Below are 17,564 nucleotides of genomic sequence, written 5' to 3' on the forward strand. Positions count from 1 at the left end.
TTTTCTGGGAAAGAAAAAAAAAAAGAACAGTTTCTGTTAATCTCATTTCACATTCTTTCTTTTTTTTCGATGCTCGCGGCCCCAATTCGTCGGCGTTAATACCATGGGGAACCAGCGCTGGAGTTTTCACGATTTTCACGACACCTACAGCGCCGCCCTGGCAGTTAGAACGTTCACAACTCAGCCGCTCCCGCGGACGAAAATTGCTACTGGTAGTGGCGTTGCGTGCGCTGAAAGTCGAAGGAAAACAAAAGGACGCCGACGATACTGTTGCGTATACAAGTGTCGCAACTACGTCGGGATGAGGCGTCTTTCCATCTAAACCCTACGAACAAGAACGGAAGCGGCGTTGGATCCAAGCAGTCAGGCGAGCGGAGTAAGTTCCTGTCTTGTCGCCCTGTCAAGCGGTGTCGGGCTGGTTTCTAAATCGAATTTCGCGTGTGTGCTTGGTTTATTCGATAGTGAAGACGGTCAGCCGTGGCAGCCAGTACCAAACAGCAGAATGTGCAGTCGGCATTTCGTCGGAAACAAAATGAGCAATAGCATGCACCATCCGGCATATGTACTAACCATTTTTCCTTCGCAATACCACCGCCAAGCCCCTTCCAATGCCACCGCACGAAGCGAACGATACGAAAAGTAAATAGTATCCATTCATTGCCAAGAATTATGTGGGAGGGAAGCTGCCTTGTAATACGAGTTGTGTGCGCATACTGCCGGCGCACGCGCGACTAAGCCGCCTATGTGTTTTTTTAAAATGCGGATGAGGACTCGGCGCTGAGATGCATCCGGTAAATTTATGTAATTAGTGCTAAATGTAGCCAGCGTTGTTACGGATCCAGCAGCGGAGCACTCAAACCCTTGCTTGCGCGAGTCAGCTGATGCGATAAAGCTTTCTTCTCCATTGACTGCTGTGGCGAAGTAACATCTGAATGTTTTATGTCTAGCCAGAGAAATATGGAAAGTCTTCAGGCCAGCTAATACTTCCGAAACCATAGCGCAGCACGACCGGAGCCATAGCTGCTAGATTTGCGAGGCAGGCTGCTCCGCACGCATGGTGGCAACGGCACACGCGCAACCATTAAAGAAACACACCTGCTCGCCGCGACACACTGTGAAAAATATATAAAGCTTAAAAAGCTTCTTTCGTCATTTCTTCACTTGATGGCGCTAGCTTCTTTACGAAAACTGTCCACTTGAAGCGGCGCGAAAACGGAAACATACGAACTATAATACGGCCGCGCACGTGTGTGTCGTCTGGTCGAGCGGCTGGGATATGCCGCGTTTCGTCGCCAGGGTGGCGTGCAACACACTCTTTTCGACGCGCCGCCTATCCAGCGCTGGTTCCCCATAGCATGACGTGTTTCCTGTTTCCAATTTTCGCCGAGTGTCCGCTCTTGTGCGCAATATATTGGAAGGCACGGGCCTGTATAATTGGCCGGCTAGGTCACCTGACCTCTCTACTCGAGGTCTTTCTTTGGGGTTATGTGAAAGATCGTGCTCACATGATCGAGACATCAGATTAGCTCAAGACAAGGATAATGGATGTCTGCCGTAGAATTCGAGCGTCGGTCATCAGGAAAGCCACTGAAGATGTGATAAAAAGGACTCGGTACTGCGTAGTTGCAGGAGACATGTTCGAACACGTCCTCTAGGCAGCAGCTGGTGTTCAACGGCGCTTACGAATTCATAGATAAGGGCACACTGAAATCTGCTGTATTTTTGTTTTGTTTTTGTGCAGGCGTCCCAATTGCCAATTTGGCTCATTTAGAAGTGGTTATTTACGTTCTTGAACGCATCGGTTTTGCCTTTTCAAAACATGTGGGTCGCTCCCGGACGGTTAATTTCGCTTTTATTTTATGCCATGAACCTGTTTTTGCAGCACGTATACACTCCCATGAAGACTAAAACCGTCACTTTATATTTGGCTTTGATCCGAAGCAAGTTTCTGGCGCGAAAAATAGCTGCGCGCGCACTCTGTCGATGCGGTGCGAGCAAAGCCGGGATTTTGAAACATGCTATGCCTATTACATGCATTGCTTTTCGCGTTTCGTGCGTGGTCAGAGCGGCGCTTCAGCCGCGTTATCAAGAAGCTTTTGTTATCAATGTGATCAGTCGGCCATGAGAGGCGGATAATAAGTGTGACGTAGAGAGGAAGGAATAGCTGCAAAGCCGCTAAACCTGCTGTTGGTGCTCCTTACGTACCATTATCAAGGTGATGCGCTGTCTCTCCGTGTTTGCGACAGGCAATGCAGTTGCTTTCAATCAGTTTATTTGAGGGCGCTGCTTTATGATACGGGTGGGAGTGCAGTCACGTGGTATTTATCATATTTGTGAGGTTTGTTTGCCAGTTTCAAAAAGTCTCACGCAATTAGTACGTCGCTGAAAATACAGCAGTTAGATGTCATTTCAGGATGCCTGGGGATGCCTACAAATGCCTCATTGGCACTTTGATAATTAGAACAGTACTTCTCGAATTGTCGAATTCAATTTCAGGAAAGAAAGTAATACTGGCGGCTACTCCGCTGTACTGGAAACAATATGCACTAGGTTTTCTTCGAGTAACGCAGCTGCTCTTTCATTGCGAAAGCAATACTGCTCGAGGTTTCCGCTCTTGGCCGTCCTCCCGGAGAATCCACCATTTACCTTTAGCGTGACCTATGTGTGACGTCATACCAGCTGTGGAAAAGCGGGGCCCCAACTCGGCTAGTCTCGATCGTCCCAGCGAATCCTCCACGGTATGTCGGATGATGTGTATAAGGTGAAGCTGCAACGATGTGCTGCAGCTAAGAAGCGGCGGCGTGCGGAAGAAACGGATGAAGAGCGGGAACAACGTTTAGCTAAACGGCGTGCATATTATGCAGCCAGGCGAATGCGTTCAACATCTCTTGATCTGGGTGCATCTACAAGTATCATGCATGCTCTCAATGCTGACGCGACTTTGGCGACACCTGATCGTTCGACAGCAAGCCTTATGGATGCTTTAAATGGCGACGAGACTGCATCTACACGTTCGATGAGCAGTATGGAACTCTACAACCTGAACAGAAGATTGCTTTCGCAATCCACTAGGCTTAGCCAAGCTAAGCCTCTGCCAATATTTTTCTCTCTCTCTCAAGTGCTCGAGAACAACAGAATGAGAGAATCTGAGGCGCTGACATGCGTCCTGGCATTTTGGTTAGCTGACGCCTTGGCATTCAAAGTGCGAAATAGTGATCATGCTACTCTGTTGGGTCTTCCGCTCATGCGGCTCAACTTAAACGGATCATAGGAAACATTGAGTACGCCTTGCCGCTTCAATCATTTGCTTTTCATGCTTAATAAATATATACTTGTTATCATCAAATTCATTTCAAGGCGAACAATTTTGGTGATGTATAACCACTAATAACTTTGTCTGCAAAAATCTTTGGACAGCGTTTGCGTCACGCCATCACACGGTGTTTAAACGAGCGTTGTCTAAATGTGATGACTAATTGTGATGACGGGGGCTTACCCTTATCATGGTTGTAAAAACAAGTTCACAGTTTCACATGTGCGCTCACTTGATCTCACCATGCCTGGAAAAATGGGAAAACGTTTAGATCTCGGGATTACGGGGCCCATCGACCGAGTACGTAATAGAATACGCTCACTGACATATAATATCACGTGCGGTGCTCTTTGCCGTATAGCAGCTGCAAAGTGAGTTACACGTATGCTTTGTAACGATGCTATCGATATAAAGTATGGCACTTCGGAGCTCTAGTAAGCAATATTTTTTTTTAAAAGTCTTGGTGTATAATAGTTGGGGCACCCTGAATAATTCACTCAGTAACCGAAATGAGGGCAAGGCGGATTCACTCGAAATCAGAACCAACAGCAGCCATGCGCAGGAGCGCTTATACTCGGACTTACAGAAAAGTAAAAAAAAAAAGGGGGGGGGGAAAGAAAAGACAGAGAGATGCTGCAGTTTCGCCGGAAAGGCGAAGCATTATTTGTGATAGCGAAGTATACGACAATTACACGAAGGAAAATTACACCACCGAGAGACGCCAGATTCTTGGTAGTGGGAGAGGACTCAGGCTGTGAAATTGAACTGTCTCCTGCTATGAGGTCTTGTAAGCGCTCATATAAGGCCGTCACTTCAATGAACAATTCGCATATATACAGGGTGCCCCACATAACTTGAGCAACGAATTTAAAAATGAAAGGCACGTTGGAAGCGAACTGAACCGAACGCATACTATTCGCAATATTTTATGGTAACACAGACATTTTTTTGTTTCCCCATAACTCACTAATTAATTAAGTTTAATTACCCAACTTCTTAATTATTGCTTGAGGACCCCAAGTATGAATAAAGGGAAAATCAGACATCTACATTACTTCTCTCCACCTTATGGGTTTCCGCAGAACTACTACCCCAAGTATGATACGCAGAATTGCAGAGCACCTTCAGAAACCACCGATCGAGTTGTTTCCTTTACGATACGTCTCACGTTATAAATAGAATTTATCGAGGGGTCAAATACATGAATAATAATTGCATTGTCATTGCCACAGATGTTGCAAACGAAATCTTGAACGCTACGCACTGTCAAGACAACTAAAATATGTATTTTTTCATGAAAGAATATACTTGTATGTCCCAAAAATTATGACCGAAATAACTGATATCAATGCTTCCATGTTTTTTTTTGTCTATTTAATAAGTAAAGAAAATATCACACAAACTTTAGAACTATATCAGTTCGAAACCAGCGAAGCAGTGCATGCCGCTGATATGAAAAATGTAATGCCCATGAAATGAACAAGTTGGACAAATATGTTAGTGAAACTTTGTCACTCAGGAACCTTGTTTACATTTTTGCACATATGCAACGGTTAGGGAAAAATCTCAATGACGCTGTCATTTGTTTCAATGTATTGCGCAGGAGCAGCTGTCACTGGTCGTGTATTGTGAGTAATTGCACTGAAATTATAGTCGCAACAGAGAGCACATATAAAAAGCAGGCGTTCTACAAAATATACGAGGGCGAGGCAAATGAAAGTAAGCCAATGCGAATATATGACAAACGGGTTGCTTTATTTAAAAGTAGTCTCCATGAGCATTTAGACATTTGTCCCACTGACTAACGAGTCGCGTGATTCCCGTCTCATAATATTACTTGGGTTGCTGCTTCAAAAAAAAAACTGACTCTTTCACGTAATCGTCCGACACGAATCTGGTTCCCTTGAGCTGCTTTTTCGGTTGCCCCAAAATGAGGAAGTCGCAAGGCGACAGGTCTGGGCTGTGCGGCGGATGTTGCAGCGTTTCCCACTTGAACTTTGCCAGTTTTGTATTAACCACATAAGTGACGTGGGCGCGGGCACTAACGCGGAGCAAGATGACCCCATTCGTCAATTTTCCACGTCGTTTGTCCTTGATTGCGACACGTAGCCAATCCGGCGTTTCACAATATCTGTTACGATTGATAGTCTCTCCAGGTTTAGCAAATTCGATCAGTAATGGCCCCTGACGATCGAAAAAAAAAAAGTCAACAACACCTTTCCGGCGGTAATGACGGCCTTTGCTTTCTTTGGGGGTGGTGAATTCAAATTTTTCCACTCTAAGGTTTGCCGTCGTGTTTCAGGCTCGTAGTAGTGGCATCACGATTCGTTCCCGGTCACAACTGCAGACAAGTCGTCACCCTCATTGTGATACCGGATCAGATAAATCAAGGCAGCGCCGAATCTCTCCCTCTTCTAGGGGTGGTTCAAAATGTTGGGCATTCATTGCGCATACAAGAGCCGATAACCGAGGTGTTCATGAATTATGATGTGAACCGAACCGTGACTGGCGTTCACACGTTCGGTCAGTTCATCGATGCTTATCTTCCGCTCTTGTCTGATCAGCTCATCAGCCATTGCAATTGCGTTGGGGGCGATTGCACGGTGGCTTTGGCCCGGACTTGGATCGTCTTTGCAACTTTCACGTCCTTCTTTGAACCGTTTCCTCCAACGCTTCACAGTGGCCAATGAAATGCAATTTTCAACGTACACTGCAGACACACGGCGACTATTTCTTTTTTGGGAAACACCTTCAGCTGTCAAAAACCTGACGACACCACGCTGTTCAACGTTTGAAGCGTCCATTATATCACGCAACCATGTTCAACCCAGTGTATGAGAGCATTAAACAACATTTATCCTCCGCTGCAGAGGGTGCTAAGAATATCTGGGTCCGGACAGACCGCCAATGGAAACTGACCCTGTAAACCTTTTAACAGCCGAACTCTGTCGAGTGAGGCTAGCTTAGCAGGACTCTTCGAGGAACTATCAGACATTGTTTGGGATATCATCGGCCTTAGTTAGATTAGAAGAACTGGTGAGGCATATACATTGCTGAATAACGGCCATGTCCTCTGCTATGGAGGTCTCCCAGATAAGAAGCAATACGGGGTTGGGATTCCTAATGCATAAGGACATAGCGGGCAACATTGACGAATTCTACACCATTAATGAGAGGGTAGCAGTAGTCGTAATCAAATTTAATGAGAGGCATAGATTAAAGGTAGTACAAGCCTACGCTCCTACATCCAGTCACGATGATGAGGAAGTAGATCAGTTTTATAAAGATGTTAAATTAGCGATGAGAAAAGTGCAAGCTCAGTATACTGTAGTAATGGGCGACTTCAATGCGAAAGTGGAAAAAATCATGCTGGCGAACAAGCAATTGGCAACTACGGCGTCTATTCTAGGAACGCTAGAGGAGAGATGCTGGTAGAATTCGCAGAAAGGAATAAGCTAAGAATAATGGACACTTTTATCAAGAAGTGTAGCAACAGAAAGTGGACCTGGAAAAGCCCTAACGGTGAAACAAGAAATGAAATTGGTTTCATACTTTCTGCCCATCCCAGCATAGTGTAGGATGTAGAAGTGATAGGTAGGGTAAAGTGCAGTGATCATAGGTTAGTGAGAGCTAGGATTCACCTCAATTTGAAAACAGAAAGAGTAAAATTTGCCAAGAAGAAACAGGTCAACCTAGAGAAGCATTAAGGGTAAAAGCCGACAAATTCAGACTGGTGCTTGCAAGCAAATATGCAGTCTTAGAACAGAGAGATGAAGATGACATAGAGGTAATTAATGAAACCGTTACCAGGCTGTCTTCAGAGGCAGCAATTGAAGTGGGAGGCAAGGCACCAAGGCAACCAGTACACAAGCTCTCCCAAGTAACAAAGGACCTAATAAAGAAACGACAAAGAATGAAAGAGATAAGATAGAATTCGCGGAACTGTCAGAACTGATCAACAAGGCGAAACTAAGTGATATTCGAAATTACAACGTGAGAAAGGCTGAAGAAGTCGCAAAAATGGACGCAGCCTGAAATCAGTGAGAAGGAAATTTGGCATATATAGGACAAACCAAGGCGCATGCACTGAAAGATAAGTAGGGTAATATCATCAGCAATCTCGAAGGTATAGTAAATGCAGCGGAAGAATTCTATACTAACGTTTGCAGTACCCAGAGGACTCAGGATACCTCCATTAGAAACAGTAATGAACAGGATACAGAAACTCCTCCTATAACGGATTGCTTGATACGAAGTGTCTATCGACTGCTAGAATATGTTCAACACTGGACTTTAGTCAACCTCTACACTGGCAATGGATCACTGGCAATACTCTACAATGGATCACATCCATTGTAGAGTATCCCTCTCGCTATTACTTAATAAACGAGTACAGACCGCTTACGTAAATATCCTGGAAAATATCTACAGAGATTCCACAGCTACCGTAATTCTACACCAGAAAAGTAGGAACCTATAAAGAAAGGGGTCAGACAGGGAGACACAATCTGTCCAATGCTACTCACTGCATGCTTGGAAGAAATATTCAATACCTCAGCGAATACCTCAGCAACCTTCGGTTTGCCGATGACATTGTTCTATTCCGCAACACTGCAGACGAGTTACAACAAATCATTGAGGACCTTAACAGAGAGAGTGTAAGAGTGGGTTTTAAGATTAATATGCAGAAGGGACAAAGCTAATGATGAATAACCGGGCAAAGGAACAAGAGTTCAGGATCGCCAGTCAACCTCTAGAGTCTGTGAAGGAGTACGTTTACCTACAGGTCAATTAATCACAGGGAACCCTGATCATGAGAAGGAAATTCACAGAAGAATAAAAATGGGTTGGATCGCATACGGCAGACATTGTTAGCTCCTGACTGGAAGCTTACCATTATCATTGAAAAGGAAGGTGTATAATCATTGCATTTTACCAGTGCTGACATATGGGGCAGAGACTTGGAGACTGACAAAGAAGCTTGAGACCAAGTTAAGGACCGCGCAAAGAGCGATGGAATGAAGAATGCTGGGCATAACATTGAGAGACAGAAATAGAGCGGTTTGGATCAGAGAGCAAACAGGTATAGCAGATATTCGAATTCACATTAAGAGAAAGAAATGGCGCTGGGCAGGTCATGTAATACGCAGGTTAGATAACCGTTGGGCCATTAGGGCTACAGAATGGGTACCAAGATAAGCGAAGCGCAGTATAATAAGGCAGAAGACTAAGTGGTGCGATGAAATTAGGAAATTCGCGGGTGCTTGTTGGAACCGGTAGGCGCAGAGCAGAGGCCTTCGCCCTGCAGTGGACATAATATAGGTTGATGATGATGATGATGATGGTCATGATGATTATGATGATGATAATGATGATGGTGATGATGATGATCCTAACACCGGCGTGTCACGTTTGCAAATGAGAGATGCCTGTGTGCTCCGTGCATGCCTCGCAGATTATTGGTTGGCTGGTTTGGCTGGTTGGCGCGGGATTAGTTGGCTCACTTTCATTTCACTAGCCCTCGTACATTAGAAATGCGAAGATACAATGGAATATGCAAATGCGAAGATACAGCTTGATAAAGGGCTCAAAAGTGTCACTCAAAACAAAGTTCTCTGCACGTTCTCTGCACACAAATGCTCACAATAAGATATTTAAATATAGGTATAAGTCTGCGATAAATTTACGTATCTAAGAAAACGTCATTGTATATAACGCGTCAAACAAGGCAAGTTGCTCAATCACAGATTCACAGGTCACAGAATCCTAAGCCCCCCCCCCCCTCCCTCCACGGCACGCTCCACGGATGGCGGCACGCTTCCTCCCCGCTTTTCTCCCTTGCGCACACAAGACTGAGCCACCATCGTCGACTCACCCAAGCCACCTCCCACCCCCAACGGTTTCACTCGCACATACAGCATGCGGCGCGCGGTCACTATTTATCGCCTATATGGAACATGAGGGCGACGGCGATGGCAGGAATGCGCCTGGTCCATATAATATTTACCGCAATAATATAATTACAGTATCCGGCAGCTGAAGCGTCCCGTGGCCCATTACTTTCCGCAAAAGAAGTAACAAAATCGAACTTACGCGATGCGACAATTCGCTGCGCCGCAACAATGTATTTTTTTTTCTTTTGTGTGGCGGGGGCATCGAAATAAAAGGAAACGTAAAGGAAAGCATGTTGGCCACAATCAAGTGCCTACTTTCGGCGCCTAATGTGTCTACCGAAGGAACATCGAAGAAAACGTGAGACGCTTGGTCCACAGAGAACCATACGCATACTGCTCGGTATCCTACACCGGCTAGACAAGACTTTCCAGAGAGGTTGCGCTCGAGCGAACGCGTTGCAATCCATCGAGTCCCCACAGTGATGGCGGCCAGCGACCATTGTTTCTTTTTCTCGTCTACTGGCCAGAAAACGTCCAAAATTCTTCCAGGCGAAAATCCCCTCGGCCAGAGAAAAACGAACGCCCACCGAAATGCGCCACGTGGTGGTCGGGGCCAACAGGAGAAAAACGCATGCTCTCTGGCTGGCTCCGGCAGCCCCCGCGTAGCGAGAACAAAAAACTTGAATAGGCTCAACGTGTCCTCTACAATAAAAGTAAAAGTAGGAAAATAAATCAGAACGTAGTTACCTTTTTTTGCTTTAGTGTCTTGACATGGATGCTTTGGTGCAGGTGAAAAAAAATGTTGATATTTTTTTCGGTGACACGACGGCACAAAGGAACCACCACAACACTTCGTCTCATCAGACGTCGCTGCGTGCTTTGTCAACTTGTCTGATGGTGTTGATTTGGCTTGCTTCGTATGTTCCGATGTCCAACTTTAGAAAAGTCAATGCACCTTTGGCGTCAAATGTTTTAACAACATTAAACCCACAAAGTTCCGGAATTGAAAAGCTAAAGCACAACTTTGGAAATGTCAATGTACCTTTCGCATCAAAAGTTTGAGAAATTTATACCCATAAAGTTTCGGAATTTAAATCCATGCGCTCCGTAGATTCCACCAGTTTTGTAGGTCATAGGTAGTTGAAGAAACGAAGGAGCACACTTACGAAAATTGCATTTTTAATGTTTTCACGTTTCGGCCGTAGCACGCCTTCGTCAGAATGACATTACATATCATATATATATATATATATATATATATAGAGAGAGAGAGAGAGAGAGAGAGCTCCTCCCGCTTGGCAAGTCTTATGATCCCCTAGAAGAGTTGATTGTTGGGCTAGTTGGTTTTCCATAATTGTAGTAATTTTGCGCGATAAAAACCACAGAGACAAGAAAGGTGGACAAAGACAAGCGCTTGTCTTTGTCCACCTTTCTTGTCTGTGCGGTTTTCATCGCCCTAGGTTACTACTTCAATTATGCTTCCCTGCATGTCTAGAAAACCCACACACTCTGAATTTATTTCCCTCGGTTATATGTTGTTAGATACGGGACCTTTTCCTGAGCCTCCTTCGAGTTCACCAGACCACACCGAATCGCGCCACACCTAAGTAAGGAACGCTGAAGCAGATCTACCCCGTTCCCGAGGCGCGGCACGTGCAAACGAGTCGGCGTCCCCCACCTCGTGCGGCGCAGGTGGAGCTATTCACTGCTTGACTCTTCCCGAAAGTGTAGCGAGAGCCTGGCCCTGTTCCAGGTAACGTGGGTTCCGAGGCAAGACGGCTGTAATGCACGTGAAGCCCTGGCAGCAATCCCCCCATCCGCCTTTGTGAAGGCAGTTGCAGACCGGGAAGGCAATACCGCAGAGAGAAGTAAGCCTTCGGACAATTGGGGCCCAAGGAGCGACCCTGTGCGCCGGGTGTGACACAATCGCACGGGCGCCTACCATTGGCCGAAAATGACGCCACCTGATCGGGGTCGCCGATTGACCGAACGTGACGTGACTTCGAGACACCGAAAGGGTTAAAAGCCATAGACCGGGAGCAGCAACAGAGCATTCCTTCATTCATCTCTTTCGAGCTTCTTGCCACGGGCCGCAGCGTCCGAGTTGCTGCCGACCCGTAATGACTTTGACTGTTAATTTCTTTGTACTCTCACTGTAAATAATGTAAATAAACCTCCTGTTTTCATCTCAAAGTCCTCCTCAACCTCGGCCAACTCCCGCACCCAACGGCAAGATCCAACAACTGGATGCCAGCGGTGGTATCGTCCTCAACTCCAACAATGTGCCCGCATTTTTGAGGCAGTTGTGGTAGTATGCTGCTGCATGCCAAAGACCGCTCACAGGGCGTTCATTCTGAAGCAGCTGACCTGGATCCTCCGGTGTGCGATCAGAGGGTGCACTATACACTCATTGTGATCTGCAGTCATGTGTGAGCGACAGCCTCGCTCATCCATGAGGTGTGATGATAATTCTTATTTGGGATTTTTATGGCGCAGCTGCCGTGCAGGCTATAATTCGCCTATCCATGAGGTGTGTTCGGAATCTTGGTGTATTCGGAACCTTGATGTATTCGCAATCTATCACCACCTTGTCTGGAACTTCGCGGTGCATGCCTTGCTCGGCAGGAAAGACCGATTATTGGGGACGTTACTGCCCCACGTGGTGATGGACCATGCCGGTCAGCATGTGAGACAGGTCGAAGCCAGGCACGTGTCCTTGCCAGGGAAAAAGGGCTATCTCGACGCCTTTATCTTGAGCCGCTCATGATTCAGACTACGCCACACACTCTGAACAGGAGCGATGGCAATCTGCCGTGAGTGTATGCGCGTTGCCTGCGTCACGTGTCCAAGTCTATTTAAGCGAGCTGCTCGAGTACCTTTGTTTATTTTACCCGCCGTGGTTGCTCAGTGGCTATGGTGTTGGGCTGCTGAGCACGAGGTCGCGGGATCGAATCCCGGCTACGGCGGCCGCATTTCGATGGGGGCGAAATGCGAAAACACCCGTGTACTTAGATTTAGGTGCACGTTAAAGAACCCCAGGTGGTCGAAATTTCCGGAGCCCTCCACTACGGCGTGCCTCATAATCAGAAAGTGGTTTTGGCACGTAAAACCCCATATTTAAAAAAAAAAACCTTTGTTTATTTTACCTGTGAACAAGGCTCCCGTGTGGGAGCCGAAACGTCTTCTTTTCTTTTAAATCTTTATTTGGTCGGCGAAGTGCCCCGGGTTTTTGTTTACCTTTTAACCAAGAAGATAACTGTGTATTAGTTGTAAAGCGGGACCAGTGATACCAATAGCATTCAGATTTGCATATAAAATAACATGAATAATTTAGTCGAAAGCTTTGGACAGATCTATAAGTAATGCTTAATGTCAATTAAAATATCGGCAATGGGTGCCAAGAGAAGGGAAGTGCAGTCGAGGAGGGCAGAAGACTAGGTGGAGTGATGAAATTAAGGAATTCGAAGGCGCTAGCTGGAATCCGTTGGCGCAGGATAATGTTAATTGGAGATCGCAGGGAGAGGCTTTCGTCCTGCAGTGAACGCAAAATAGGCTGCTGCTGCTGCTGATGATGATGATTAATGCTCCAACCAGGTTACTGCTGTCAATGGCCGCCTTTATTTTATCTGTTAGGGAAAATAGAGCTAGTTCAGTAGAAAAGCCTGACCTGATCCCGAACTGATAAGGCGATAAAGTGTTGAACTTTGAGTCGTAACTCGTTAACCGAATTACTACTGATTTCTCTATAACATTACAAGAAAATTATAAAATGACGATGGGACAATAGCTTGAGGCGAGTAACTTATCACCTTTTTCGAAAACTGGTATGACTTTCGACTTTTTTTAAACTTGAGGGAAACATGCCTGTTTCGAAAATAAGATGAATAATATGCGTGGGAGGTTCACAAATAACGTCTGCTATCAGTTTCATATGTAAATAATTAAAGTGATCGAATCCAGGACTTGCACTTTTGAGGTCGTGCGTTATGTTATACACGTTTTCAGATAAAACAGGGCAACGATAAAAATTCTCGGGTGCTGTTTTATATACATGACTACAAGAAACATTAAGATCTGGATTGCTAATACCCAACGAATCATTGAATGTATTTGCAGTATCAGAAGGATTATCGTATTTATGACCTTCATAGTGAATGTCCTTTATGTCAAGGTTTGAATATTTACCTAAAAAGACTTTTAAATCCTTCAACTGCTTTTTAAGATTAGTTCCAGCTTTTAAAAATTTCGCAATCATGGTAGCTCATTTTTGCATTCTTAAGAAATCTACTTAGAATATTGGAATATGCTTTGTAACGTTCACCCAAACTAACATTAAATGGTTGTTGCTTAGTTTTCTTATAAAAATTGTCCTGCCTTTTTAAGTAGTTAAATATAATTGATGCCCTCCACGGATTTCTAGGAGCCGAAAACGGTTCTTTACAAGTTCCTATAGTTGTTGGCGTAGCAAGTGCGTCGGAAATAATACTGGAAAATTTTGCTAAAAGCACTTTCAGGGTCATCCATCGAACATCAAGATGCCGGTATTATATTTATTTTCTCATATAAGATTATCTCATAGGATCAAGTCACACAGTAAACGTAAATTCCTTCCCGCAGAAAGAAGCTCGAAAGAAAAAAAGAAAAAGAAAGGCGCACGTATAGGGTCGTATAAAGAACCGCTCCCTCTGAAACCTCTGCTTTTGGTCTGTCAGAGCTTGCGGCGGACGCCAGTCGCATGGTGGAATTTTTACACCGAAGCTGTTTGTGGCTAGGGTTACGTGCATTTTTCGTGTCCGTCAACAAGCCTGCCTGAGAAAAAACTATCATCAGCAGCGATGGCTCGTGCCACTGCTCGCGCTTTCGTCGTCGTCGTTTTTTTTTCCCACAGTTGGCTCCGTTGCCGCTCATTATTCCAGCGTTCCTCCCTCTGGGAAGGCGCTGACGGCACTGTCTCACCGCCAGTCGGTGCGGCGATTTCAATCTCAAATTCTTTGTCTCAGTATATCGCGAAATGAAAACACGAATGTATATTAGCGAATGCATAACAAGAATGAACACGGATGTATAAAAATAAATGTGTGTGCGTACCTTTCGTCGCGATGACCACCGATCAAGACAATAAATGCGTTTGTACCTTTCTTACAAATTCTGTGTCACCTCCTTTGTCGTGTGCTACACAGCTTCGCTGGTCATCCACCTTCACAGAATGGAATGGCTCATGATGTTTAGCTACTTCGGATGTGTAAGAAAATGCGCAAGCACGCACGAGCGCACGAGCGCCCACGCAGACAAAAAAGATCAAGCACGCCTAGGAAATGAAGCTTCAATGTTTTAACTGTTTCAAATAGAGCGCGTAATTTACGCGTGGGCTTCTCCGTTGGATTGTTGTGTCATATTCTTCGGCTGCAACTTGCGACTAAGTTAGTTTTTCAAATCCAAATCAATCCAAAAGACAGCTGAACTGAAAGCACACACGACTGTTCGCGTTGGTGAGCCCTTGGCGTGACCGCTATGTCGTACTTGGTCACGAAAACCGTTTCACATAAGTTTCAAGTGTGCAGCCTTTATAAGAGAGCTATTAGAGGGTTAGAAGCATGGTTCACTGAGCGGTAAGTAAGTTTACGTCTCCGCACTCCTACTGGCAATTTTCTTGTGGGCGAAACCGATGGACGGGGATACCCCCGAGTTCCGATAGAACTTCACTGTTTAGCATAATTTCGGATGGCTTGACATGCCTGACACCAAAGGTTACCAGTCTTTTCTCAAAATTTTCAGAGACGACTTCAGGATGGAGGCAGTGAAAATGCGCCAGCGGTTCGAGATGTACCGTCACATCAAAGACATGAGAGTAGCCAAGGAGCTTCTTGAACAAGGAGAAGAGGAGCTGTTTCAGAAACAACACCCGGTTCCTTTGCACTGTAAGTGGTCATTTGGCGCAGCATCATATATTATTTAACGTCACTTTCACCCATAGGGATTCCGGCAAAGCTTTATGCACCGTACATCGGAATGCAGTGGAGCACCGTGGTATGCAGCAGAGCGCCGTTCTGTAGATATCATTTAGAAAATTTGTTTGGTGCGGTGTGACGAATTTATCCGTAATGTTTACGTCTGGGCTAGCAGCATGCCTGATTAAACTAAACTCCTTGCTACAATGTGTCAGCGTCTGGCGCACGAGTCCCATCTTAGTCTGCTGTTTTCCTTCGCAGAAACTGACAGCTGCAAGTCCAGCGTTCGTGCTGTCGCATTCGGCTGTTACCGAGTCATTTTTGCGCTGATTTCGTATTCTGTAATATAGCAAACAAACAAGCCGAGCGGTTCGGTGATGTACATGTACTCATTGGTACTGAACCCGCTTGTTTCTTTGGCAGCGGTCGTGCGATAGAAGAGCCAGTGCTCTCTCATTGTTGATGGAGAACAAAGGCTACGCAAGTTTGAATTATGATTCTGTCGCTTTAACCCATCCACCCCCGCTCTCTTTCTCCAGATCCGCTTGCCCCGGAAGGTGTTGCTTACGGACGAGAGCATGTTTCACCGGACTGGGTACTGTATTTATTAACTGTATTGTTTCATTGGTGATGCAGCTGACACTAGCTTGCATACTTCTTTGCCTGGGATTAAACTAAAAATGTAGAGTACAAGTGTAATCAGCGCAAGAGTACAAAGTTGGACTAAATAGTGGAAGAACATTATGAAAAACTGCTGTAGCTACGTGAGCACAGGAAGACTTGTGTTGTTAGTCTTCCTGTCATAGAATGTAATCAGCAGTTTTTATGCTAGTGCTGGTGTACGTTCACATGTTCATGAATGCATGCATGCTTGCTACCTAAGCATTTGAACAATCCATGCTATCCTCTTTTCCAGTATTTGTAGTTTTCAGTCTCTAATAGGGACGCATTTTTTCCCCAAAGGTTCTCGACTACTGGCATCCTCTTGAGAAGGCCCAGTATCCAGAATACTTTGCAAAGAGAGAGCTGAGGAAGAAGGAGTATGTTGAAAACTGGGAGAAGCAGTACGGGAAGCCAATGCCGGAGTCTGATCACCACTGAGGACTCACTCTGGGCATATAGTGCAGACTGAGTAAAAAATTGTATAGTCATTAGGCTACCTTGTCTTGATGCTTTGTGCCTGCCACAGTCACTTAGTGGCTACGGTAATATGCCACTGGGCACATCGTTGTGGGTTCGATTTCTAGCCACTGTGGCCGTATTCTGATGGAAGTCAAATGCAAGTTCAAGAACCCACAAGTGGTAAATACCAGTCCATAGTCCCGTTAGTGTCTGTCATAGCCCCTATTGTGCAACATTGAGTCCTATCAATTAACCTTGTGCTTTGTGACCATTTGATTTGCCTTTAACCTCATGGGTGGTGTGGCCACATTATACAGGGTGTCCCCCATAACTTTAGCCTAACTTTAAAAATATACGAATGCCATGTAGCTGAACAGAACCAAGGTAATGTGGTTTGCCGTCGCTTGGAGATGCGCAAATTATTTTTTTCATTCTGCCTAATTAGATATTTAGTCTTAATTCTCAAATATTATAATTAGATGAAAAGCATCAAAGAGAAAATTGTAGAGCAGTATGAAAAACTCCCTGTACAGCTTTCTGTTGCTCAAATGTGCCACATAAAAGTGTTTTTCCGAGCGTGAAAGAAGCCTGCGAATACACGCATGCCTCAAACGGCCAGTCGTGCGGCAATTCTGCGTGCATTGCAGGCTTCTTTCACGCTCGGAAAAACACTTTTATGAAGCATGTATTGAGCAACAGAAAGCTGTAACGAGACTTTTTCATGTTGCTCTGCAATTTTCTCATTAACACTTTTCATCTAGTCATAATATTTGAGTTGATTAAGACTAATAATCTAATAAGGCAGACTGAAAAAACCTTAATTTGGGTACCTCCAAGCAATGGGCAAACAGCACTGCCTTTGTTCTGTCCAGCTACGTGGCATTTGCATATTTTTAATGTTTGGCTAAAGTTACGTGGGACACCTTGTATAATGCAACAGGGGAATAGCTAGCCTGCTCTTCCATTTCTGGTGAGTCACGAGCCTTCATTGAGCTTAATGCAAGTTATTAAACACAACACGCCTTTACACCAGCAAGAGCTTTCCCTCCACATATTGTAAGCTTCAAGTAACTTTTTTTGTTAAAGCAGTGCAATTGTTCTGGTAGCATTGAACCACTGTGAAATCTACATCTTGCTAAATGGCTTCGAGGCTGTTTTACAAAAGTCTCCAAGAGACCTACCGTGGTAGCCCATTGGCTGTGGTGATTCACTGCTGAGCTCAAGGTTGTGGGTTCAATCTTGGCCACAGTGGCTGCATTTCGGTGAGGCTGAAATGCAATGCTTGTG

General features: G+C 45.1%; 1 protein-coding gene across 2 annotated transcripts; it reads left to right on the forward strand.

Moving 5' to 3' along the window:
• Positions 1-243: 243 nt before the first annotated feature.
• On the forward strand, positions 244-16,306 carry ND-B22 (NADH dehydrogenase (ubiquinone) B22 subunit). Of its 2 annotated transcripts, none has more exons than XM_055061909.2 (4): positions 244-376; positions 14,983-15,125; positions 15,695-15,750; positions 16,119-16,306. In XM_055061909.2, exons 2-4 carry the CDS (start codon positions 14,996-14,998, stop codon positions 16,254-16,256), a joined length of 324 nt encoding a protein of 107 aa, XP_054917884.1. In that variant the 5' UTR covers positions 244-376; positions 14,983-14,995; the 3' UTR covers positions 16,257-16,306. The 2 variants fall into 2 exon arrangements, with proteins under 2 accessions (XP_054917884.1, XP_050049591.1); XM_050193634.3 differs by lacking the exon at positions 244-376 and adding an exon at positions 14,648-14,816.
• The last annotated feature ends 1,258 nt before the right edge of the window (positions 16,307-17,564 follow it).

The sequence above is a fragment of the Dermacentor andersoni genome, chromosome 1 (genome assembly GCF_023375885.2).
Source record: "Dermacentor andersoni chromosome 1, qqDerAnde1_hic_scaffold, whole genome shotgun sequence".
NCBI classification, from domain to species: domain Eukaryota; kingdom Metazoa; phylum Arthropoda; class Arachnida; order Ixodida; family Ixodidae; genus Dermacentor; species Dermacentor andersoni.